The sequence below is a fragment of the Cucurbita moschata genome, unplaced genomic scaffold (assembly GCF_002738365.1).
Source record: "Cucurbita moschata cultivar Rifu unplaced genomic scaffold, Cmos_1.0 Cmo_Scf00020, whole genome shotgun sequence".
Classification (NCBI taxonomy): domain Eukaryota; kingdom Viridiplantae; phylum Streptophyta; class Magnoliopsida; order Cucurbitales; family Cucurbitaceae; genus Cucurbita; species Cucurbita moschata.
In genome coordinates, this window is record NW_019268536.1 from 916,112 (window position 1) to 935,262 (window position 19,151).

General features: G+C 39.6%; 4 protein-coding genes across 13 annotated transcripts; 3 read left to right on the forward strand and 1 right to left on the reverse strand.

Moving 5' to 3' along the window:
- The first annotated feature begins 8 nt into the window (after positions 1-8).
- On the forward strand, positions 9-5,616 carry LOC111457549 (phytochrome B-like). Its single transcript, XM_023099806.1, has 4 exons — positions 9-2,269; positions 2,417-3,224; positions 3,831-4,124; positions 5,005-5,616. The coding sequence occupies exons 1-4, from the start codon at positions 196-198 to the stop codon at positions 5,222-5,224; spliced, it is 3,396 nt and encodes a 1,131-aa protein (XP_022955574.1). The 5' UTR covers positions 9-195; the 3' UTR covers positions 5,225-5,616.
- Positions 5,617-7,544: 1,928 nt separating this feature from the next.
- On the forward strand, positions 7,545-10,471 carry LOC111457550 (glycine-rich cell wall structural protein-like). Of its 10 annotated transcripts, XM_023099817.1 has the most exons (4): positions 7,552-8,182; positions 8,219-8,242; positions 8,435-10,078; positions 10,211-10,471. In XM_023099817.1, the coding sequence occupies exons 1-4, from the start codon at positions 7,906-7,908 to the stop codon at positions 10,273-10,275; spliced, it is 2,010 nt and encodes a 669-aa protein (XP_022955585.1). In that variant the 5' UTR covers positions 7,552-7,905; the 3' UTR covers positions 10,276-10,471. The 10 variants fall into 10 exon arrangements, with proteins under 10 accessions (XP_022955580.1, XP_022955578.1, XP_022955581.1 ...); XM_023099812.1 differs by having other exon boundaries at positions 7,545-8,062; positions 8,147-10,078; XM_023099810.1 differs by having other exon boundaries at positions 7,546-8,110; positions 8,147-10,078.
- Positions 10,472-10,477: 6 nt separating this feature from the next.
- Positions 10,478-13,880, reverse strand: LOC111457552 (probable pectinesterase 67). The gene is made up of 5 exons (XM_023099818.1): positions 13,409-13,880; positions 13,145-13,307; positions 12,817-13,023; positions 11,499-11,746; positions 10,478-10,795 (listed from the first exon to the last, which is right to left on the reverse strand). Exons 1-5 carry the CDS (start codon positions 13,684-13,686, stop codon positions 10,642-10,644), a joined length of 1,050 nt encoding a protein of 349 aa, XP_022955586.1. The 5' UTR covers positions 13,687-13,880; the 3' UTR covers positions 10,478-10,641.
- Positions 13,881-15,705: 1,825 nt separating this feature from the next.
- Positions 15,706-18,348, forward strand: LOC111458001 (GDSL esterase/lipase At4g16230-like). Its single transcript, XM_023100481.1, is given in 8 exon segments — positions 15,706-15,712; positions 15,820-15,917; positions 16,066-16,380; positions 16,383-16,449; positions 16,543-16,673; positions 17,421-17,666; positions 17,769-18,024; positions 18,122-18,348. Coding segments are annotated over 8 exon segments (1,347 nt in total).
- The last annotated feature ends 803 nt before the right edge of the window (positions 18,349-19,151 follow it).

The window sequence follows — 19,151 nt, forward strand, 5'->3', positions numbered from 1 at the left end:
TTTTTTTTTTTTTTTTTTTTTTTTTTTTTTTTTTTTTTTTTTTTTTTTGGTTTGTTTGATGCCTTGCTGTTCGCCGGAGAATCCTGCTTTCTTAGCTCCGTCGCTGCCGGTACTGAAACGAGAATCGTTGGTTTGGATTTGAAGAATTTGTGTAAGTAAGTGAAAGTTAGTGGAAAGAATTTTGTTGTGAAGAAAATGGTTTCCAGTAATCGAGCGACGCATTGGCATCAACAACAAGCACAGTCCTCGAACACGAATACCAGCAATTTCCGATCTCACCGTACAGATTCTATCAACAAAGCCATAGCGCAGTACACAGCCGATGCTCGTCTTCACGCGGTGTTCGAGCAGTCAGGTGAGTCTGGGAAATCTTTTGACTACTCACAATCTATAAGAACTTCGACGCAATCTGTGCCGGAGCAGCAAATTACTGCTTATTTGTCGAAGATTCAAAGAGGCGGCCATATCCAGCCCTTTGGATGTATGATAGCCATAGATGAGGCTAGTTTTCGGGTTATTGCATACAGTGAGAACGCTAGGGAATTGCTCGGTTTAACTCCCCAATCAGTGCCGAGTCTTGAAAAGCCTGAGATCCTCACAATTGGGACTGATGTACGGAATTTGTTCACTTCCAACAGTGCAATTCTGCTCGAGAAGGCATTTGGGGCGCGAGAAATCACTTTGTTGAACCCTGTTTGGATTCATTCCAAGAATTCTGGTAAGCCTTTTTACGCAATTTTGCATAGGATTGATGTGGGAATTGTGATTGATTTGGAGCCTGCAAGAACGGAGGATCCTGCCCTTTCTATTGCTGGCGCAGTCCAATCGCAAAAACTTGCGGTACGTGCTATTTCTCAGTTGCAATCACTCCCTGGTGGAGATATTAAACTGTTGTGTGATACTGTGGTTGAGAGTGTTAGGGAGCTTACTGGATATGATAGGGTTATGGTGTATAAATTTCATGAGGATGAGCATGGTGAGGTTGTGGCTGAAAGCAAGAGGGCTGACTTAGAGCCATACATTGGATTGCATTATCCTTCTACTGATATTCCTCAGGCATCAAGATTTTTGTTTAAGCAAAACCGTGTTAGGATGATCGTTGATTGCAATGCCTCTCCAGTTCGTGTAATTCAGGAGCCAGGGCTTATGCAACATCTATGCTTGGTGGGTTCAACTCTTCGTGCTCCCCATGGCTGCCATGCTCAGTATATGGCCAATATGGGCTCCATTGCTTCGTTAGCAATGGCAGTTATTATCAATGGTAATGATGATGAAGCTATTGGCGGGCAAAACTCAACAAGGCTTTGGGGTTTGGTTGTATGCCACCATACTTCTGCTCGGTGTATTCCGTTCCCGCTTCGGTATGCCTGTGAGTTTCTAATGCAAGCCTTTGGGCTTCAACTGAATATGGAATTGCAGTTGGCTTCACAGATGTCTGAGAAACATGTTTTGAGGACTCAAACTCTCTTGTGTGACATGCTTCTTCGTGATTCCCCAACTGGGATTGTTACACAGAGTCCAAGCATCATGGACCTAGTAAAGTGTGATGGGGCAGCTCTCTACTATCAAGGGAAATATTACCCTCTGGGTGTTACGCCAACCGAGGCCGAAATAAAGGATATTGTGGAATGGTTGTTGGCTTTCCATGGAGATTCAACTGGTTTAAGTACAGATAGCTTGGGTGATGCTGGATATCCAGGGGCAGCCTTGCTAGGTGATGCAGTTTGTGGAATGGCTGTTGCTTACATCACAAAAAGGGATTTGCTATTTTGGTTCCGATCACATACAGCAAAAGAGATCAAATGGGGTGGCGCAAAGCATCACCCAGAGGATAAGGACGATGGTCAAAGAATGCATCCACGTTCATCATTCAAGGCATTCTTGGAAGTTGTAAAATCCCGTAGTTTACCATGGGAGAATGCAGAAATGGATGCAATTCACTCATTGCAGCTTATTCTGCGAGACTCATTTAAGGAAGATGTGGCAATGACTTCAAAGGCAGTTGTGCACCCTCAACTAGGGGATCTTGACTTGCAAGGGATCGACGAGCTCAGCTCAGTTGCAAGAGAAATGGTCAGGTTAATTGAGACTGCAACTGCCCCTATCTTTGCTGTAGATGCCGATGGTCATATCAATGGATGGAACGCGAAGATAGCTGAGTTGACTGGGCTTGCAGCTGAGGAAGCTATGGGGAAATCCTTAGTTCGTGATCTTGTGTATAAAGAATCTGAAGAAACAGTCGACAAACTTGTTTCCCGGGCTTTAAAAGGTAAGTACCTTAAATTACATGGTTTATCTTGTAGCTCTCTTATTTTTTTTATATTGCAATAGATTTGGGTTCTATCACATATGTGGGTGCATTTATAGTTTCTTGAGAAAGTAAATATGGAAAATTGCACTTGTTGGCAAAATGCAGGTGAAGAAGACAAAAATGTAGAGATAAAAATGAAGACATTTGGGCCGGAAGATCAAAGAACGCCAATTTTTGTGGTTGTAAATGCTTGCTCTAGCAGGGACTACACCGATAATATAGTTGGCGTTTGTTTTGTTGGTCAAGATGTTACCTGCCAAAAAGTGTTCATGGACAAATTTATTAGCATACAAGGTGATTACAAAGCAATCGTTCATAGTCCAAATCCTCTTATCCCTCCAATATTTGCTTCAGACGACAATACATGTTGCTCAGAATGGAATACCGCCATGGAAAAGCTCACTGGATGGTCCAAAGAGGAGATAATTGGAAAAATGCTAGTAGGAGAAGTTTTTGGAAGTTGTTGTCGACTGAAGGGTCCAGATGCATTGACCAAATTTATGATTGTCTTGCACAGTGCAATTGGTGGGCAGGACAATGAAAAATACCCCTTTTCTTTTTATGACAAAAAGGGGAAATATGTGCAAGCTCTCCTAACAGCAAATAAGAGGATGAATATGGAGGGTCAGATTGTTGGAGCTTTCTGCTTCTTACAGATAGCTAGTCCTGAATTGCAGCAAACTCTTAGAATGCAGAGGCAACAGGAGAAGAACCGGTTCGCTAGGATGAAAGAGCTGGCTTACATTTGCCAGGAAGTGAAGAGTCCTTTGAGTGGTATACGCTTCACTAACTCACTTTTGGAGGCTACAGATTTGAGTGAAGATCAAAAACAGTTCCTCGAGACCAGTGTTGCTTGTGAAAAGCAGATGTTGAAGATTATAGAAGATATGGATTTGGAATGCATTGATGATGGGTAAGTGGTTCTTTAACAATCATAAGTCTTTTATAGCATCTTTTGTTGCATTCAATTGAATTTACATTCTTGAACGGAAAACTTATTTGATTCATCTTTGGAATGGTTGTCAGAGAGTCTGTAACCTATGCGGGGTACATTAGTTATCTTCTTTTGGTAATTATTTGGTTTGTGCTTTAGTTTTGGGACAGTTTCATTACTTACCTGGCTGCATCTGTATATAATTAGATGTTGTCAATCATAAGAACATCCTTATTTGGATTAAACCAGGAAATCCTGGGTGATGGGGGAAATGCCATGGCTGCAACTGATCTAGTAACATTTCTGTGTTTCTTCCTTAATGGTCAATCTGCCACTAAGAACAATGTACACCTAATATTGAAGAGGTAACAAAGAAGTCCATTTGTTTTGTGTAGAATTGAGGAATTTTCTTCTAGTCTTCTATTATTACCAACTGGATGAAAATCTTGAAACAAGTACCAAGTTATCTTTATTCTAAATTGTTTCTATTCTGCTTGCTTTTTTGGATTCATGTACATCATTCTCCTTAGTTAATCATATGTCTCGACAAGTGATTGCTAATTTTCTGATTGTTCTTGTAATCAGTACGATGGAACTTGAGAAGGGGGAGTTCTTATTGGGAAGTGTTATCAATGCTGTTGTTAGCCAAGTAATGATACTCCTCAGAGAAAGGAACTTACAGCTGATCCGTGATATACCAGAAGAAGTAAAGACTATGGCTGTCTATGGCGATCAAATGAGGATTCAACAAGTCTTAGCTGATTTCTTGTTGAATATGGTCCGTTACGCACCCTCTCCAGAAGGTTGGGTAGAAATACGTGTCTGTCCATTCCTGAAGCAAAATCCAGATGGACATACTCTTGCACACACTGAATTCAGGTATTTTAACATCCAATCATTCTTCACATATGTTTGAGCTGAAGATACTGAAAACTGAACGAAAGAACATGATGTAAATGCATAGTTCTATTTCCTTGTTTCAACAATATTATTAGTTTCGATAGGATTTTTATGTTAGGAATCACGGACTTCCACAATGGTGTGATATTGCCCACTTTGAGCATAAGCTCTCGTAACTCTGCTTTCAGTTTTCCCAAAAGGTCTCATACCAAGGGAGATAGTATTCTTTAGATCTTCCCCTTAATTAGCCAACGTGGGACTCCCTCCCAACGATGCTCAACAATCCTCCCTTTGAACAAAATACATCATAGAGTCTCCCCCAAAATCTATGTAGTCCTCGAACAGTCTCCCCTTAATCAAGGCTTGACTCCTTTCTCTGGAGCCCTCAAACAAAGTACACCCTTTGTTCGACACTTTAGGATTCTATTAGCATGATTAAGTTAATGGCATGACTTTGATACCATATAGGAATCACAGACCCTCCACAATGGTATGATATTTTCCACTTTGAGCATAAACTCTCGTGGCTTTGCTTTCGGTTTCCCCAAAAGGCTTCATATCAATAGAGATAGTTCCCTTTAATTAGCCATGGTAGAACTCCCTCCCAATAATACTCGACCATCCTCAAACATTTTAGAGATCTGATCAGCAGATGAGATTTAATACTTATAAGGACTTCAATTATTAGATCTTTTCTGTAGCTTTTGGGTCTCTTGTTTTTTCTTTTTCATTTTTGTATGTGTATATTCTTTTCATTTTGTTCTACGAAAGCTCTTTATTATAAAAATAAAAAATAAAAAAAAAGGAGAAAAACATTAGTTCCAAAAGCAAAAGGCTAACATATGTTATTATGACGAAGGATTGTATGCCCTGGGGAAGGTCTACCACCTGAGTTGGTTCAGGACATGTTTCATAGTGGCAGATGGGTGACTCAAGAAGGCTTAGGCTTAAGCATGTGCAGAAAGATATTGAAGCTCATGAATGGTGAAGTCCAGTACATCAGAGAGTCTGAAAGGTGTTATTTCTTGATCACTCTCGAACTCCCCTTGACAGAGAGAGGCCTAAACGACGTCGGTTAGTTTCTTCGACCCCTTACAAACTTTCCCCCATTAACATAAGATACTTGTGTAATTTTCGAGTCATTGTTCATAAGCCGAGCTCTGAACTTACATGTCGTCGAGGCCGTGTGATATAATTAGTAGGCGAATAATAAAGACTGTTTTATGTACATCACTTCACTGACCTGCTTGTTCTAGATGAGATGCTGCTAGTGCTATTAGGTACTATAGAATTGTCCTTGTTGCTGTTAGAGATTGTTGTATTAGAGGATTTGAAGGTTCTGTTGTGGTTAAGTTGAGTTGCATCTTCAATTCCCTCTGTTCTTACCATTTCTTCTGTAATATTATGAAGTACTATTTGAGCTGCTGGCTTATAGGAAAGGGAGAATGAATATTTTGAGATTTTTAAGTTATTGCTCTGAACAATGAATGGTAATTTTGAAGGGTCTGAAGTAAATTTGCATCACTGAATGAATTATGAACTCATTGTAGAGTTTATTTTATGTTATTTTTTTCTTCTTGTTTGTTTGTTTATTGTTATTTTTTTAAAGAAAAGGCTATTTATTTTTTTCTTCTTGTTTGTTTGTTTATTGTTATTTTTTTTAAGAAAAAGCTATTTATTTTGTTTGTTTATTTTATTTTAGATATGGTTTGTTTTGCCGGTTACGTAGTGTTTAGTGTTTAGGGTTTAGGGTTTAGGGTTTAGGGTTTAGGGCTTAGGGCCAGTCTCAGAGTTTTAAAACGTGTTTACTAGGGTGAGATTTCTCCACTAAGGAATGTTTTGTTCCCTTCTTCAACCGATGTGGGATCTCACAATCCACCCCCCTTAGGGGCTAGCGTTCTCGCTGGTACACCACTCGTTGTCTACCTTTGATACTATTTGTAACAGCTCGAGGCCATCGCTAGTAAATATTGTCCGCTTTGGCCTATTATATATCATCGTCAACCTCACAATTTTAGAATGTATCTATTAAGAAGAGATTTACACACAAAAATGTTTCGTTCCCCTTTCCAACCGACGTAGGATCTTACAAAATGGGAGTAAAATTTTCGTATTAGCTAGACAAAAATGGAAACCGAAATCCATTCTCTTGCTCCTACAAGATTTTTTTATAAATATATATGTATAATTTCATGAGATATTTTGTATTTTTTCTAATAAAAGTTCAAGAATTATCTCTAAATAGTAAATATTCATTGAGAATTAACGATTGAAATGTAATCTTTGTATTAAAAAAAGATTTTAAAAATCACGAACAGGGAATATTTTTGTATGGGACCTGATCCCTAAGAATTTTCTATAGGGAACTTTATTCAGTTCCAAAAGATAAACAGTGAATTTTACCGGGAGAGGGTGGGGATGCTCAATTTTGTCCCCATCCTACTTCATTTACATCCCTAAATAAATTTTAAATTTGGAAAGAATTAAAAACCAATTAAACAGTGAATAATTATTATTCCTATAGTCTACAAAAAATTTTATGGACAGATTGAAATCCAATATAATGAAGGATAATTGATTCAATCAAGTGGACATTATTCCATATTTAAATCTTTTTAAACATTTAATATTTTACTGGATGATTAAATTTGGAGGAGACATTATTCACATTTAAATCCTATAAATATTTAATATTTTACTTCATAATTAAATTTAGAGAAGTAGACATTATACCCATTTAAATCATATAAACATTTAATATTTTACTGGATAATTAAATTTGGAGAAGTAGACATTATTCACATTTAAATCTTATCAAACATTTAATACACTGAGTAATTAATTTTGAAAAATTGGACTCAACCATTTTTCTTTAATAGAAAAAGTTGATATAATTCAATTGATTTAGATATGTGTGCTCGAATTTGTTTCACTAAAAAAAAAACCATATCAAGATGGGTCCGTGCCTATTCATTTAGAAAAAGAGAACTAGACCAATAGATAAAGCATCCATTGCAATCTTAAATATAGAAAGTTATCAAACATTTAATATCTTATTAGGTACTTAAATTTAGGGTAACTTTATGACGTGTAACATTTTTTAATTTGTTTTATTAAAAAAAAACCTAGACAATAGATAAAACATCAATTACAAAAGTTCGAGCATAGTTCAATTGGTTTAGATACATATATTCGATAAATCTGTTCCACTAAAAAAAACTAAACCAATAGATAAAATATCGATTACAATCTTATCTTATCTTAAATATAGATAGGTACCCGCATAGCCGTGACAGACATACACAAGCAAGTGGGTCACTAGGGGATCATGAAAACCATGAAGTGTGTATTGGAATGATGACTTTCCACAAATCTAACCCATGCATAATTGGGTCTATGAATAATTCAAAGAAAACTGAGAGTCCGTGGCTCAGATGGGACCAAGTGGGGCATTGGAGGAGGACTTTTTGTGCAAATACAGGAAAATGGATGGATCTGTGCTGTAAAATCGGTTAGCAGATGAGAGGTGGAGCCAAGCAAATTAAGGAACTCAACGGCCCCTAAGTTGAAAATTTAGGCATTTCATTAAGTTCTAAAGAGTGTCCCAACCAACTAAAACAGTCAAACAAGAGGAGTCTCAACTGCATGCATTAATGCTGTTCCCCTGCCTGCACTTCTCTCGCTATAAATACTAACAATAATCTCTACAATGCATTATTGTGCATTCAAAAAGTGAGCTATACTCCTAACTTAAAAGAGTATGGCCAAACTCACTTACAAGGTTGGAGCCTTGGCTCTTGTTCTGGCATTTCTGATTGTGGGATTTGCTGAAAGCCGGAAGTTGGAGAAGGAGACGCTTGGTGGTGGTCTTGGCGGTGGTGCTGGTGGTGGGTTTGGAGGTGGAGCTGGAGCTGGAGGTGGCCTTGGTGGTGGTTTTGGAGGTGGGCATGGCGGTGGATTAGGAGGTGGAGGTGGATTAGGAGGCGGCGGTGGATTAGGAGGCGGAGCTGGAGGTGGATTCGGAGGTGGCCATGGCGGCGGAATTGGAGGGGGAGGTGGATTAGGAGGTGGAGGTGGATTAGGAGGCGGAGCTGGAGGTGGATTTGGAGGTGGTAAAGGAGGTGGATTTGGAGGTGGAGCTGGTGGCGGAGCAGGCGGTGGTTTTGGAGGCGGAGCTGGTGGGGGAGCGGGAGGTGGTTTCGGAGGTGGTAAAGGAGGTGGATTTGGAGGCGGAGCGGGAGGTGGAGCAGGAGGCGGAGCAGGAGGTGGGTTTGGAGGCGGAGCAGGAGGTGGAGCAGGAGGCGGTTTCGGAGGTGGCCATGGAGGGGGAGCGGGAGGTGGATTTGGAGGCGGAGCTGGTGGAGGAGCGGGAGGGGGGTTTGGAGGCGGAGCTGGCGGGGGAGCAGGAGGTGGTTTCGGAGGAGGCCATGGGGGCGGAGTAGGAGGAGGTTTTGGAGGTGGTAAAGGAGGTGGATTTGGAGGCGGAGCTGGTGGAGGAGCGGGAGGGGGGTTTGGAGGCGGAGCTGGCGGGGGAGCAGGAGGTGGTTTCGGAGGAGGCCATGGGGGCGGAGTAGGAGGAGGTTTTGGAGGTGGTAAAGGAGGTGGATTTGGAGGCGGAGCTGGTGGAGGAGCGGGAGGGGGGTTTGGAGGCGGAGCTGGCGGGGGAGCAGGAGGTGGTTTCGGAGGAGGCCATGGGGGCGGAGTAGGAGGAGGTTTTGGAGGTGGTAAAGGAGGTGGATTTGGAGGCGGAGCTGGTGGAGGAGCGGGAGGGGGGTTTGGAGGCGGAGCTGGCGGGGGAGCAGGAGGTGGTTTCGGAGGAGGCCATGGGGGCGGAGTAGGAGGAGGTTTTGGAGGTGGTAAAGGAGGTGGATTTGGAGGCGGAGCTGGTGGAGGAGCGGGAGGGGGGTTTGGAGGCGGAGCTGGCGGGGGAGCAGGAGGTGGTTTCGGAGGAGGCCATGGGGGCGGAGTAGGAGGAGGTTTTGGAGGTGGTAAAGGAGGTGGATTTGGAGGCGGAGCTGGTGGAGGAGCGGGAGGGGGGTTTGGAGGCGGAGCTGGCGGGGGAGCAGGAGGTGGTTTCGGAGGAGGCCATGGGGGCGGAGTAGGAGGAGGTTTTGGAGGTGGTAAAGGAGGTGGATTTGGAGGCGGAGCTGGTGGAGGAGCGGGAGGGGGGTTTGGAGGCGGAGCTGGCGGGGGAGCAGGAGGTGGTTTCGGAGGAGGCCATGGGGGCGGAGTAGGAGGAGGTTTTGGAGGTGGTAAAGGAGGTGGATTTGGAGGCGGAGCTGGTGGAGGAGCGGGAGGGGGGTTTGGAGGCGGAGCTGGCGGGGGAGCAGGAGGTGGTTTCGGAGGAGGCCATGGGGGCGGAGTAGGAGGAGGTTTTGGAGGTGGTAAAGGAGGTGGATTTGGAGGCGGAGCTGGTGGAGGAGCGGGAGGGGGGTTTGGAGGCGGAGCTGGCGGGGGAGCAGGAGGTGGTTTCGGAGGAGGCCATGGGGGCGGAGTAGGAGGAGGTTTTGGAGGTGGTAAAGGAGGTGGATTTGGAGGCGGAGCTGGTGGAGGAGCGGGAGGGGGGTTTGGAGGCGGAGCTGGCGGGGGAGCAGGAGGTGGTTTCGGAGGAGGCCATGGGGGCGGAGTAGGAGGAGGTTTTGGAGGTGGTAAAGGAGGTGGATTTGGAGGCGGAGCTGGTGGAGGAGCGGGAGGGGGGTTTGGAGGCGGAGCTGGCGGGGGAGCAGGAGGTGGTTTCGGAGGAGGCCATGGGGGCGGAGTAGGAGGAGGTTTTGGAGGTGGTAAAGGAGGTGGATTTGGAGGCGGAGCTGGTGGAGGAGCGGGAGGGGGGTTTGGAGGCGGAGCTGGCGGGGGAGCAGGAGGTGGTTTCGGAGGAGGCCATGGGGGCGGAGTAGGAGGAGGTTTTGGAGGTGGTAAAGGAGGTGGATTTGGAGGCGGAGCTGGTGGAGGAGCGGGAGGGGGGTTTGGAGGCGGAGCTGGCGGGGGAGCAGGAGGTGGTTTCGGAGGAGGCCATGGGGGCGGAGTAGGAGGAGGTTTTGGAGGTGGTAAAGGAGGTGGATTTGGAGGCGGAGCAGGTGGAGGAGGAGGCTTTGGTGGCGGTTCAGGTGGAGGATTCGGTGGCAGAGTCTAAAATCAGACCACATCAAATATGATGCTAAAAAAGGGAGTAGATATAGATACTCCCAAAGTCCTGGAAATTTTCCCAATATATTTACAAAGCTAATATGCATGCAGCCACCAGAAAATGCTCATGCAAAGACCACTACCTATTTGTACTTCCAATTCTACGTAATAAGATAAACAGAAAAAGATTTAAAAAAAAAAAAAGAGAATTTGAATTCAATATTTCGTCTCATTGGAACAAATAGTTTTAAGAATCTTTGCGAAATAGCTTGGAAAAATTACCCGAATAGACCGTAAATTTATAAAAATAAAGGAGTGAAGGACTAGCGAGAGGAGTGAATTAGCTTAGCCTTTTTTTTGTTTTGTTTTTTGCTTATAGCCATGCAGGAAGCCAATCGGCCCCTTCAATAAAGCTGATGTCCATGAACTGGTCAGCTTCCTTGTCAGTTAGCTGTTTGGCCCATGGTGCTCGGTTCCCTTTTTCTGCTCCTGGTCCATGGCAATCATATTCTGAATGATACAGATTCCTGTAACAAAAACACTGGTTGAACTTACAAAAACACTAGTTTGCAACCATTTTTTCCGTTGGGAGGGAGTTTTATCTTGACTAATTTAGATGATGATCATGAATTTATAAGTAAGGAATATATCTCAATTGACATGAGGTTTGGAAAAACAAAAAACAAAGTCACGAGAGTTTATGTTCAAAGGGGAAAGTATCATACTATTATGGAGGTTTGTGATTCCTAATAGTTCAGTAATCGGCTAAATCAAACATAATTCAACTTGTTAAACACTAGTTCATGTTGAGAATTATAGAGAGGGAGTCCCACGTTGGCTACTTTAGAGGATGATCGTGGATTTATAAGTAAGGAATATATCTCAATTGGCATGAGAGCGTTTGGGAAAACAAAAAAACAAAGTCATGAGAGCTTATGTTCAAAGTGAAAAGTACCATACTATTATGGAGGTTCGTGATTCCTATTAGTTCAGTAAACGACTAAATCAAACATAATTCAACTAGTTAAAGAATAGGTTCATGTTGAGAATTGTTGGGAGGGAGTCTCACGTTGGCTAATTTAGAGGATGATCGTAGGTTTATAAGTAAGGAATATATCTCTATTAGTATGAGAACTTATGCTCAAAGTAGACAATATCACAGCATGGTACGTGATTCCTAGCAATTTAGTAATTATAAACGCGTAAATGGGGGAGAGAGGGAGTGCTTACTCTGTGCCACCAGAATAGCTCCAATTGGTCCAACCAGCAGGAAGAACAGTCATGGAGAAGTAAGTCTTAGCAAAAACGACTCTGGAAAATGCACCTTTTGCTCTCCCCAAATACACACCGCCAATTCCGTAAACCTTTCCTCTGATGAAAACAAACCCGCTGTTCTCATCTGCACTTTTTCTGTTTTGAGCTGTGACTGAACCACGGACCGACAATCTCTTGTCATCAATCACAAACATCTCACAATTCTGCATCCACAGCAACAATATAACATCGTTTTTCATGGAAAATCATCACATCCCACCAAGAAAAATGGAAGAAAGATTAGACTATAATGAAATTACTTGGTTACATGAGCTTCTAAATTCTTAAGTTGACCTGTTTTTAACACACTGCATCATTTTTTCAATTCAAATATGCATGCGGTGAGGAATTATCGATCTTTACAATTGTATGATATTGTTCACTTTGAGCATAAACTCGCACGTTTTGCTTTAGACTTACCAAAAGGTCTCATACCAATGGAGATGTATTCCTCACTTATAAACCTATGATCCCAACAATCCTCCCCTCGAACAAACTATACTATAGAGCCTCCCTTGATGGAGCCATCGAACTGCCTCTGCCTCCCCTTAATCGAGACTCGACTCCTTTTTTGGAGTCCTCAAACAAAGTACACCATTTGTTCGACACTTGAGTCACTTTTGACTACACCTTCAAGGCTCACAACTTCTTTGTTCGACATTTGAGGATTCTATTGACATGGCTAAGTTGAGGGCATGATTCATATACCATGTTAGGAATCACGGATCTCCAAATGGTATGATATTGTCTACTTTGAGCATAAAGTCTCGTGACTTTGCTTTAGGCTTCCCAAAAGACCTCATACCAATGGAGATGTATTCCTTACTTATAAAGCTATGATCATTCCCTAAATTAGCCAATGTATTCCTTACTTATAAAGCTATGATCATTCCCTAAATTAGCCAACGTAGGACTCCCTCCCAACAATCCTGTCATGCTTCAATTCTTATCTTCTAACTAAACCAAAAAAAAATTTAGTTGTCTGAAACTTATGTTTGAAAACTATTTGTAAGTATAAGTTTTGAAAACATTACTAGAAAGTGAAGAACAAACATGGAAAGAGCAAGAATAACGTTTATAAATTTAGCTTTAAGAAACTAAAAACCAGAATTCACAAATGAAATATGAAACGGTTATTAAGAAAACTGTAAATATTCCATGTATAAAACACCAAAGGTATTCTAAATTCTTCAGAGAGCAAGCAACAGTAGAGAAAGGAAGGGAAAAGAATTACGTGGAAGACGGATTTGCCGCGGCCAAAGATGAAATCAATTGAGCCTTGAATGTAGCAACCGTCATAATAATGTCTGCCTTTGTAATCGAACAGCGTATTGTGAGTGCTGTAGAATCCACAATGGTAAAATGCGACTTTATCTGCGGCAATGAATGCCGCTACCGACTGATTTTGCGATGTGTAAGCCACTCCAGTCGGAGCCTCATTCTGTATAGGAAAATTTCCAGAAGAAATAAACGAAAAAAGAGAGAAATCAATGGAATAACTGAATACATTTTGAAGCTAATTTAGGCAAAAATCACCAAAGAAATCGAGAAATATGTTAGACCTTGAAGCTAATTCCAAAAGCAATGAAATGTTTGGCTTCGACTTTAAAAGTAGCAGATTCAATGTTATCATTAGAGCTCTGTGACCAAACCATGTGCGTCCTTCCTTTTCCGTTTCCTCTCAAGAAGATGTACGGCTTACTCGACGGAACATGAACCTTCTCTCTACAGAGCCAAAAACACGCACTCTTTTGTCAATTAAAAACACAAACGAACAATTTATCACATCAATGTAAGAATCCGGAAGAGAAAACGCTAGAAATCACCTGTAAATTCCTTTCCTAACATGGATGATCATCCACTGCGAATTCCCCTCCGGAACAGCATCGACTGCAGCTTGAATGGACGTGAATTCGCCATTTCCGTTGATATCAACCTTGATCGTGCGATTTGTGGCGATCTTCTTCGTCAACAACGGCGAATTGATCACATTTTGCGCAGTAAAGCCGTAAGAACCGATCGGAGATGAGATTAACAGAGCAAAAGCGATTGCGAATGCAATGTGAATCGGATTGCATAGGGAATTCGAGGATGAATCAGCCATGATTTTGGAGATGGAAGAGAACGATTCTTGAGGAATGAAACGAAATGAATTGGAATTTGGAAGATTGAGGAATGAGATTTAATACGCAAGGTTAGAGAAATAAAGTGGGAAATTGGTTGGTTGGAAAGGATTCTCCAATTTTGGAGGGCTTTTTAACGGTTTATTTTAGTGGTTCAAAATGCAATTATTAGATTTTTTTTTCTTCCATTTTCCATTTTCTTTTTTAATCAATTAGTTTTCAGGAAATTAGCCTTCCAAAATTAATCAATGTAATTAACATTTGTAATTTGTTACCATGCATAAAATATAACTAATTTTTTTATTTAAAAAAATCTATTATGTATACCAAACTTTACAATAATCCCTAATATTAAGGGTTAAAACCATTACCATTCCAATTTGTTTATATATATATATATTTTTTACTTATTTAATTAAAAAGAATAATATTATTCATATGATTTTAAATCAACAATGAAATTAATGAATCATTGGTTTTGATCGTATAATTATTAAGTTTTAATTGATATTACTTGCAAATTTCGAGGGTATAAATTGATTTTTTCCTTTTTTAACTTTTTTAACACGTGAATTTCATACTTCTCTTTTTATAATTTGAAAGTTCGATGTTTTAGTAAAAATCACTAATGTTTAATCCGTCTAGTTATATCATTTTGAAACAAATATACTAAATTTATGGTTTAAATTATAAATTTTCTATTCGAGAATCTACTCTCGTATTTTAGTTGAACTCGAAAAAAATCGTATTTGACCAAGAATGATACACCATTTTAACGATACATTTTGCTTTTATAAAAGTAATAAATGAGCAACTGCCATGGCTAGCCATGCATTAAGTTTGGCAGATCTAGGTTATCTTCATTTGTTAACAGACATCAATAACATTTATTAAAAGAAAAACAATAACAAATTGATTATTAACTCAAGGCCTAAATTAAATATTTTAATTAAAAGTTCAGCAAAATAAATAAATAAATAAATAAAAATCTTCAAAGTTAGTAACAAAAATAAAATGTAACTTAAAATTTAGCTCAGGGTTTTTATTCTTTGTTTTTGAAATTTAACTAAAAATTCAAATGTTTTTGAAGAGGAGGACAAAATTACAGTAACGAAAATGAGAAGTAAAGCCGAATCAAAGCTTCAAAAACTAAAAAAATAAAAATAAATGTTCGAAATTTAACTAAAAATTCAAACGTTTTTAAGGAGGGCAAGATTATAGTAATGAAAGTGAGGAGATATAAGTACAACTTTTCGGAACAAAAAACTAAAAACAAAATAATTATCAAACGGGTCATACGAGTGGGAATGGCTAGCTTATATAATACAAACTAGTATTGATAAACTAACACAGACGAAACTAAAAACAAAATAATTATCAAACGGGTCATATGGGAATGACTAGCTTATATAATGCAAGCTAGTATTGATAACAAAATAATTATCAAACGGGTCATATGGGAATGACTAGCTTATATAATGCAAGCTAGTATTGATAAACTAACCAAGACGAAACTAAAAATAAAATAATTATCAAACGGGTCATATTGGGAATGACTAGCTTATATAATGCAAGCTAGTATTGATAAACTAACACAGACGAAACTAAAAACAAAATAATTATCAAATGGGTCATATTGTAATGACTAGCTTAATAATGCAAGATGGTATTGATAAACTAACACAGACGAAACTAAAAACAAAATAATTATCAAACGGGTCATATTGGGAATGACTAGCTTATATAATGCAAGCTAGTATTGATAAACTAACACAGACGAAACTAAAAACAAAATAATTATCAAACGGGTCATATTGGGAATGACTAACTTATATAATGCAAGATAGTATTGATAAACTAACACAGACGAAACTAAAAACAAAATAATTATCAAACGGGTCATATTGGGAATGACTAGCTTATATAATGCAAGCTAGTATTGATAAACTAACATAGACAAAATTAAAAACAAAATAATTATCAAACGGGTCATATTGGGAATGGCTAGTTAGTATTTGATAAACTAACTCAGACGAATAAATATAAATGCTATTAAGTTATCAGAAGAGTACGGTATTTAACAGAAAATAAGAAGGCATTTAAGCTATAATCAGAGTACGAATCAGACCTCCCATGGAAGTTAAGAGCCCCTCAACAATTAGCAGTCCCTCATATTCTCAAGGTTGGTGAAGGTGTGATAGAGCATTCAATGGTTTTTCTCCTTCAACTTACCTTTTCTTCCTAATCCTAAGCTCTCTTCTGAATCTCTGGCTTTGAACCATTACATACCCAAAAGAAGTTTGAAAAGGGAACACTACTTGCTCAAGAACCTGTTTTTGTTCTATTTTTCGTCTTTGAAGACTGTTTCTAAATGGATATCATTTTTGTCAACAACAATACTGTTTTGGGTATCCTATGTTTCTAAATGGATATCATTTTTGTCAACAACAATACTGTTTTGGGTATCCTATGTTTTACCCTATTTACCTTGTTTGGAACTTGCTTCTGTCAACAACAATACTGTTTTGGGTATCCTATGTTTTACCCTATTTACATTGTTTGGAACTCGCTTCTCTAGAGCTTTTACAGCTAATTTTGTGTTTGGGGATTCATTGGTAGAGGTTGGAAACAACAACTACATTCCATCACTCTCCCGGGCAAACAACGTGCCCAATGGCTGGGCATCGATTTCGGATGGCCGACTGGTCGATTCACCAACAGGCGAACCATTGTTGACATAATAGGCAAGTTTGTGATCTACATTGCATTACTAAGATCAACAAAAGACAGCAAACAAGAGTTCAATGTCTATTATGTTTATGTTCCCATCTTACCAGGTCAGGAGCTGGGCTTCGAGACATTCACTCCCCCGCACTTGGCGCCTTCCTCGACTGGACCCATGATTCTTCGTGGCGTCAACTATGCTTCTGGTTCAGCTGGAATCTTCAATAACACAGGAAAAATCTTTGTAAGTTTCTGCAGTAACCAGTTAAGCATGTTTTTCTATGGAAAATCATGGATGGAATGTGCATATTTACATGCCTTCTTTCTTTCTTATATGTTGTCAGGTCACACATCGGTTGTAGAGGGGAACGAAACATTCCTTATAAAGGTGTAGAAACTTCTCCCTAGTAGACACGTTTTAAAACCGTGAGGCTGACGGCGATACGTAACGGGCCAAAGCGGAAATATCTACTAGCGGTAGACTTGGACGGTTACAAATGGTATCAAAGTCAGACACTAGGACGGTGTGCCAGTGAGAACGCTAGCTCACAAGGGGAAGATTGTGAGGTCCCACATTGGTTGTAGAGGGGAACGAAGCATTCCTTATAAATGTGTGGAAACCTCTCCCTAGTAGACGCGTTTTAAAACCGTGAGACTGATGACGATACGTAATTGGCCAAAGGGGAAATATCTACTAGCGGTGGACTTTGACTATTACAAATGGTATCAGAGCCAAATACTGGACGGTGTGCCAGTGAGGATACTGGCCCCTAAAGGGGTGGATTGTGAGGTCCCACATCAGTTGTAAAGGAGAACGGAGCATTCCTTATAAGGGTGTGGAAACCTCTCTCTAGTAGATGTGTTATAAAATTGTGAGGCTGACGGCGATATGTAACGGACCAAAATGGACAATATTTGCTAGCGGTGAGCTTGGATGGTTACATATGGGTACTTGTTATAGTTGTAATGACTTTGTATTTGTGTTGGAAAGCTTGCTCGAATCAATTTGGTTGCACAAGTCGATAACTTTGCAAACAACAGACAAGATATCATCGACATGATTGGCCTTCCTGCTGCCATGGATTTGCTTAGAACTTCCATATTCTCCATAACCATTGGCTCAAACGACTTCATTAATAACTACTTTACACCAGTCCTCTCGGATTCAGGACACCGGTTGATTCCTCCAGAGTTGTTTGTTGGCTCCATGATTTCGAGTTACAGACTCCAACTCACAGTAATAACACTCTTTCTTCGTTACTTCACTGAAATCATGTCGACTCTTTTCCATTACTTCGTTCGAAAATAGTTCTGAAAAAAGTATCCGAATCACTTGCAGAGACTCTACAATCTAGGAGCCAGAAACATCGTAGTGGTAAACGTCGGACCAATCGGATGCATTCCATATCAGAGAGATTCAAATCCTTCATTAGGAAGCAACTGTGCAAATTCCCCTAACCTAATGGCTCAGTTATTCAACAACCAATTGAGAGGTCTAATCACAGAGCTCGGAGCTCAATTTCAGAATTCTAATTTCCTCTATGCAAATGCGTATCACATCGTTCAAGATATAGTTCAAAATCACGCATCATACGGTACGAAAAGAACATCGAATAAAGCATTTTCATAGAGATAATTTGTCGAATACCTGCACTTCACATATTGAAAGCTTCCTTCGCTGCATTTGTACAGGGTTTGAGAATGCCGACTCGGCGTGCTGCCACATCGCCGGAAGGCACGGCGGTCTTTTTCCCTGTGGACCGCCGTCGAGAGTGTGCGTAGACAGGTCGAAGTACGTGTTTTGGGATTCATTTCATCCTTCTGAAGCTACGAACTCCATAATCGCCAGGCGGCTCATGGACGGCGACGCCAATGATATTTGGCCCATCAATATTCGAGAACTGGAGCGCTTTAACTAATTAATTATTTTGCTAATTTGTGTTAGTACAACAAATATGGTAGTTAATAGTGTCAATTACCAAACTACCCTCACTTTTCTTTTCTCAATTGTACTAGTTTAGCTCTAATTTGCGGTTGTTATCCTAATATATTAATATATTTTGACCGAATTACCAAACTATCCTCACTTTTTTTTATCTTTTTTTTTTTCAGTTAAATGTCTGGAGCAAACTTAGGTCAATTATTGCGTAGTTATACTCGTGTTGGCTGGCCACTTATATTTTAGTTATTAATTTATGTCGGTTAACTTTTTTTTTTTTGCACAAAAATATTTATTTGAATATTCAGAAACATTTAATATAACCAAATTTTAATACACAAAAACAAATATTTAAAAGCTTAACCGCTTAAAATACTCTTATATTTAGTGCTTTATTACAAAAATATTAATACCATTTTAAATGTTTCGATAATATTTTTTAATTTTTTTTATTTAAAACATACCCTTAAACCTTAAAAGTATTTCACAATATTCTTAAATTTTTAAAAATTTCATTAATACTCTTTTAATTTTGTAAAATACTCGAAAATATCTTTCTCGTTTAAAAAATATCTACAAATTTTTAAAAGTAATATTAATATTTTTTAATCTTTTAACAAAAAAATAATTAAATATGAGCGGTTATCTCCGGCTAATTATTAAAAAATAATAATAATAAATAATTAATTTTTTTAAAAATTTTAAGGGTATTAATGTAATTTAGCAATTTTTATAATTATAATAATCCATCGTGTATTTTTTTTTTTTTTTTTTTTTAAATAT

Coding starts and splice junctions, on each gene's coding strand:
- LOC111457549 (XM_023099806.1), top strand. CDS start 196: ATGGTTTCCAGTAATCGAGCGACGCATTGGCATCAACAACAAGCACAG. Junction 2,270..2,416: donor TGTTTCCCGGGCTTTAAAAG/GTAAGTACCTTA, acceptor GGCAAAATGCAG/GTGAAGAAGACAAAAATGTA. Junction 4,125..5,004: donor CTTGCACACACTGAATTCAG/GTATTTTAACAT, acceptor ATTATGACGAAG/GATTGTATGCCCTGGGGAAG.
- LOC111457550 (XM_023099807.1), top strand. CDS start 7,906: ATGGCCAAACTCACTTACAAGGTTGGAGCCTTGGCTCTTGTTCTGGCA. Junction 10,079..10,210: donor TAAAGGAGGTGGATTTGGAG/GCGGAGCTGGTG, acceptor GTGGATTTGGAG/GCGGAGCAGGTGGAGGAGGA.
- LOC111457552 (XM_023099818.1), bottom strand. CDS start 13,686: ATGGCTGATTCATCCTCGAATTCCCTATGCAATCCGATTCACATTGCA. Junction 13,024..13,144: donor CTTTTGGAATTAGCTTCAAG/GTCTAACATATT, acceptor TTTCCTATACAG/AATGAGGCTCCGACTGGAGT. Junction 10,796..11,498: donor AGCTATTCTGGTGGCACAGA/GTAAGCACTCCC, acceptor TTTTTGTTACAG/GAATCTGTATCATTCAGAAT.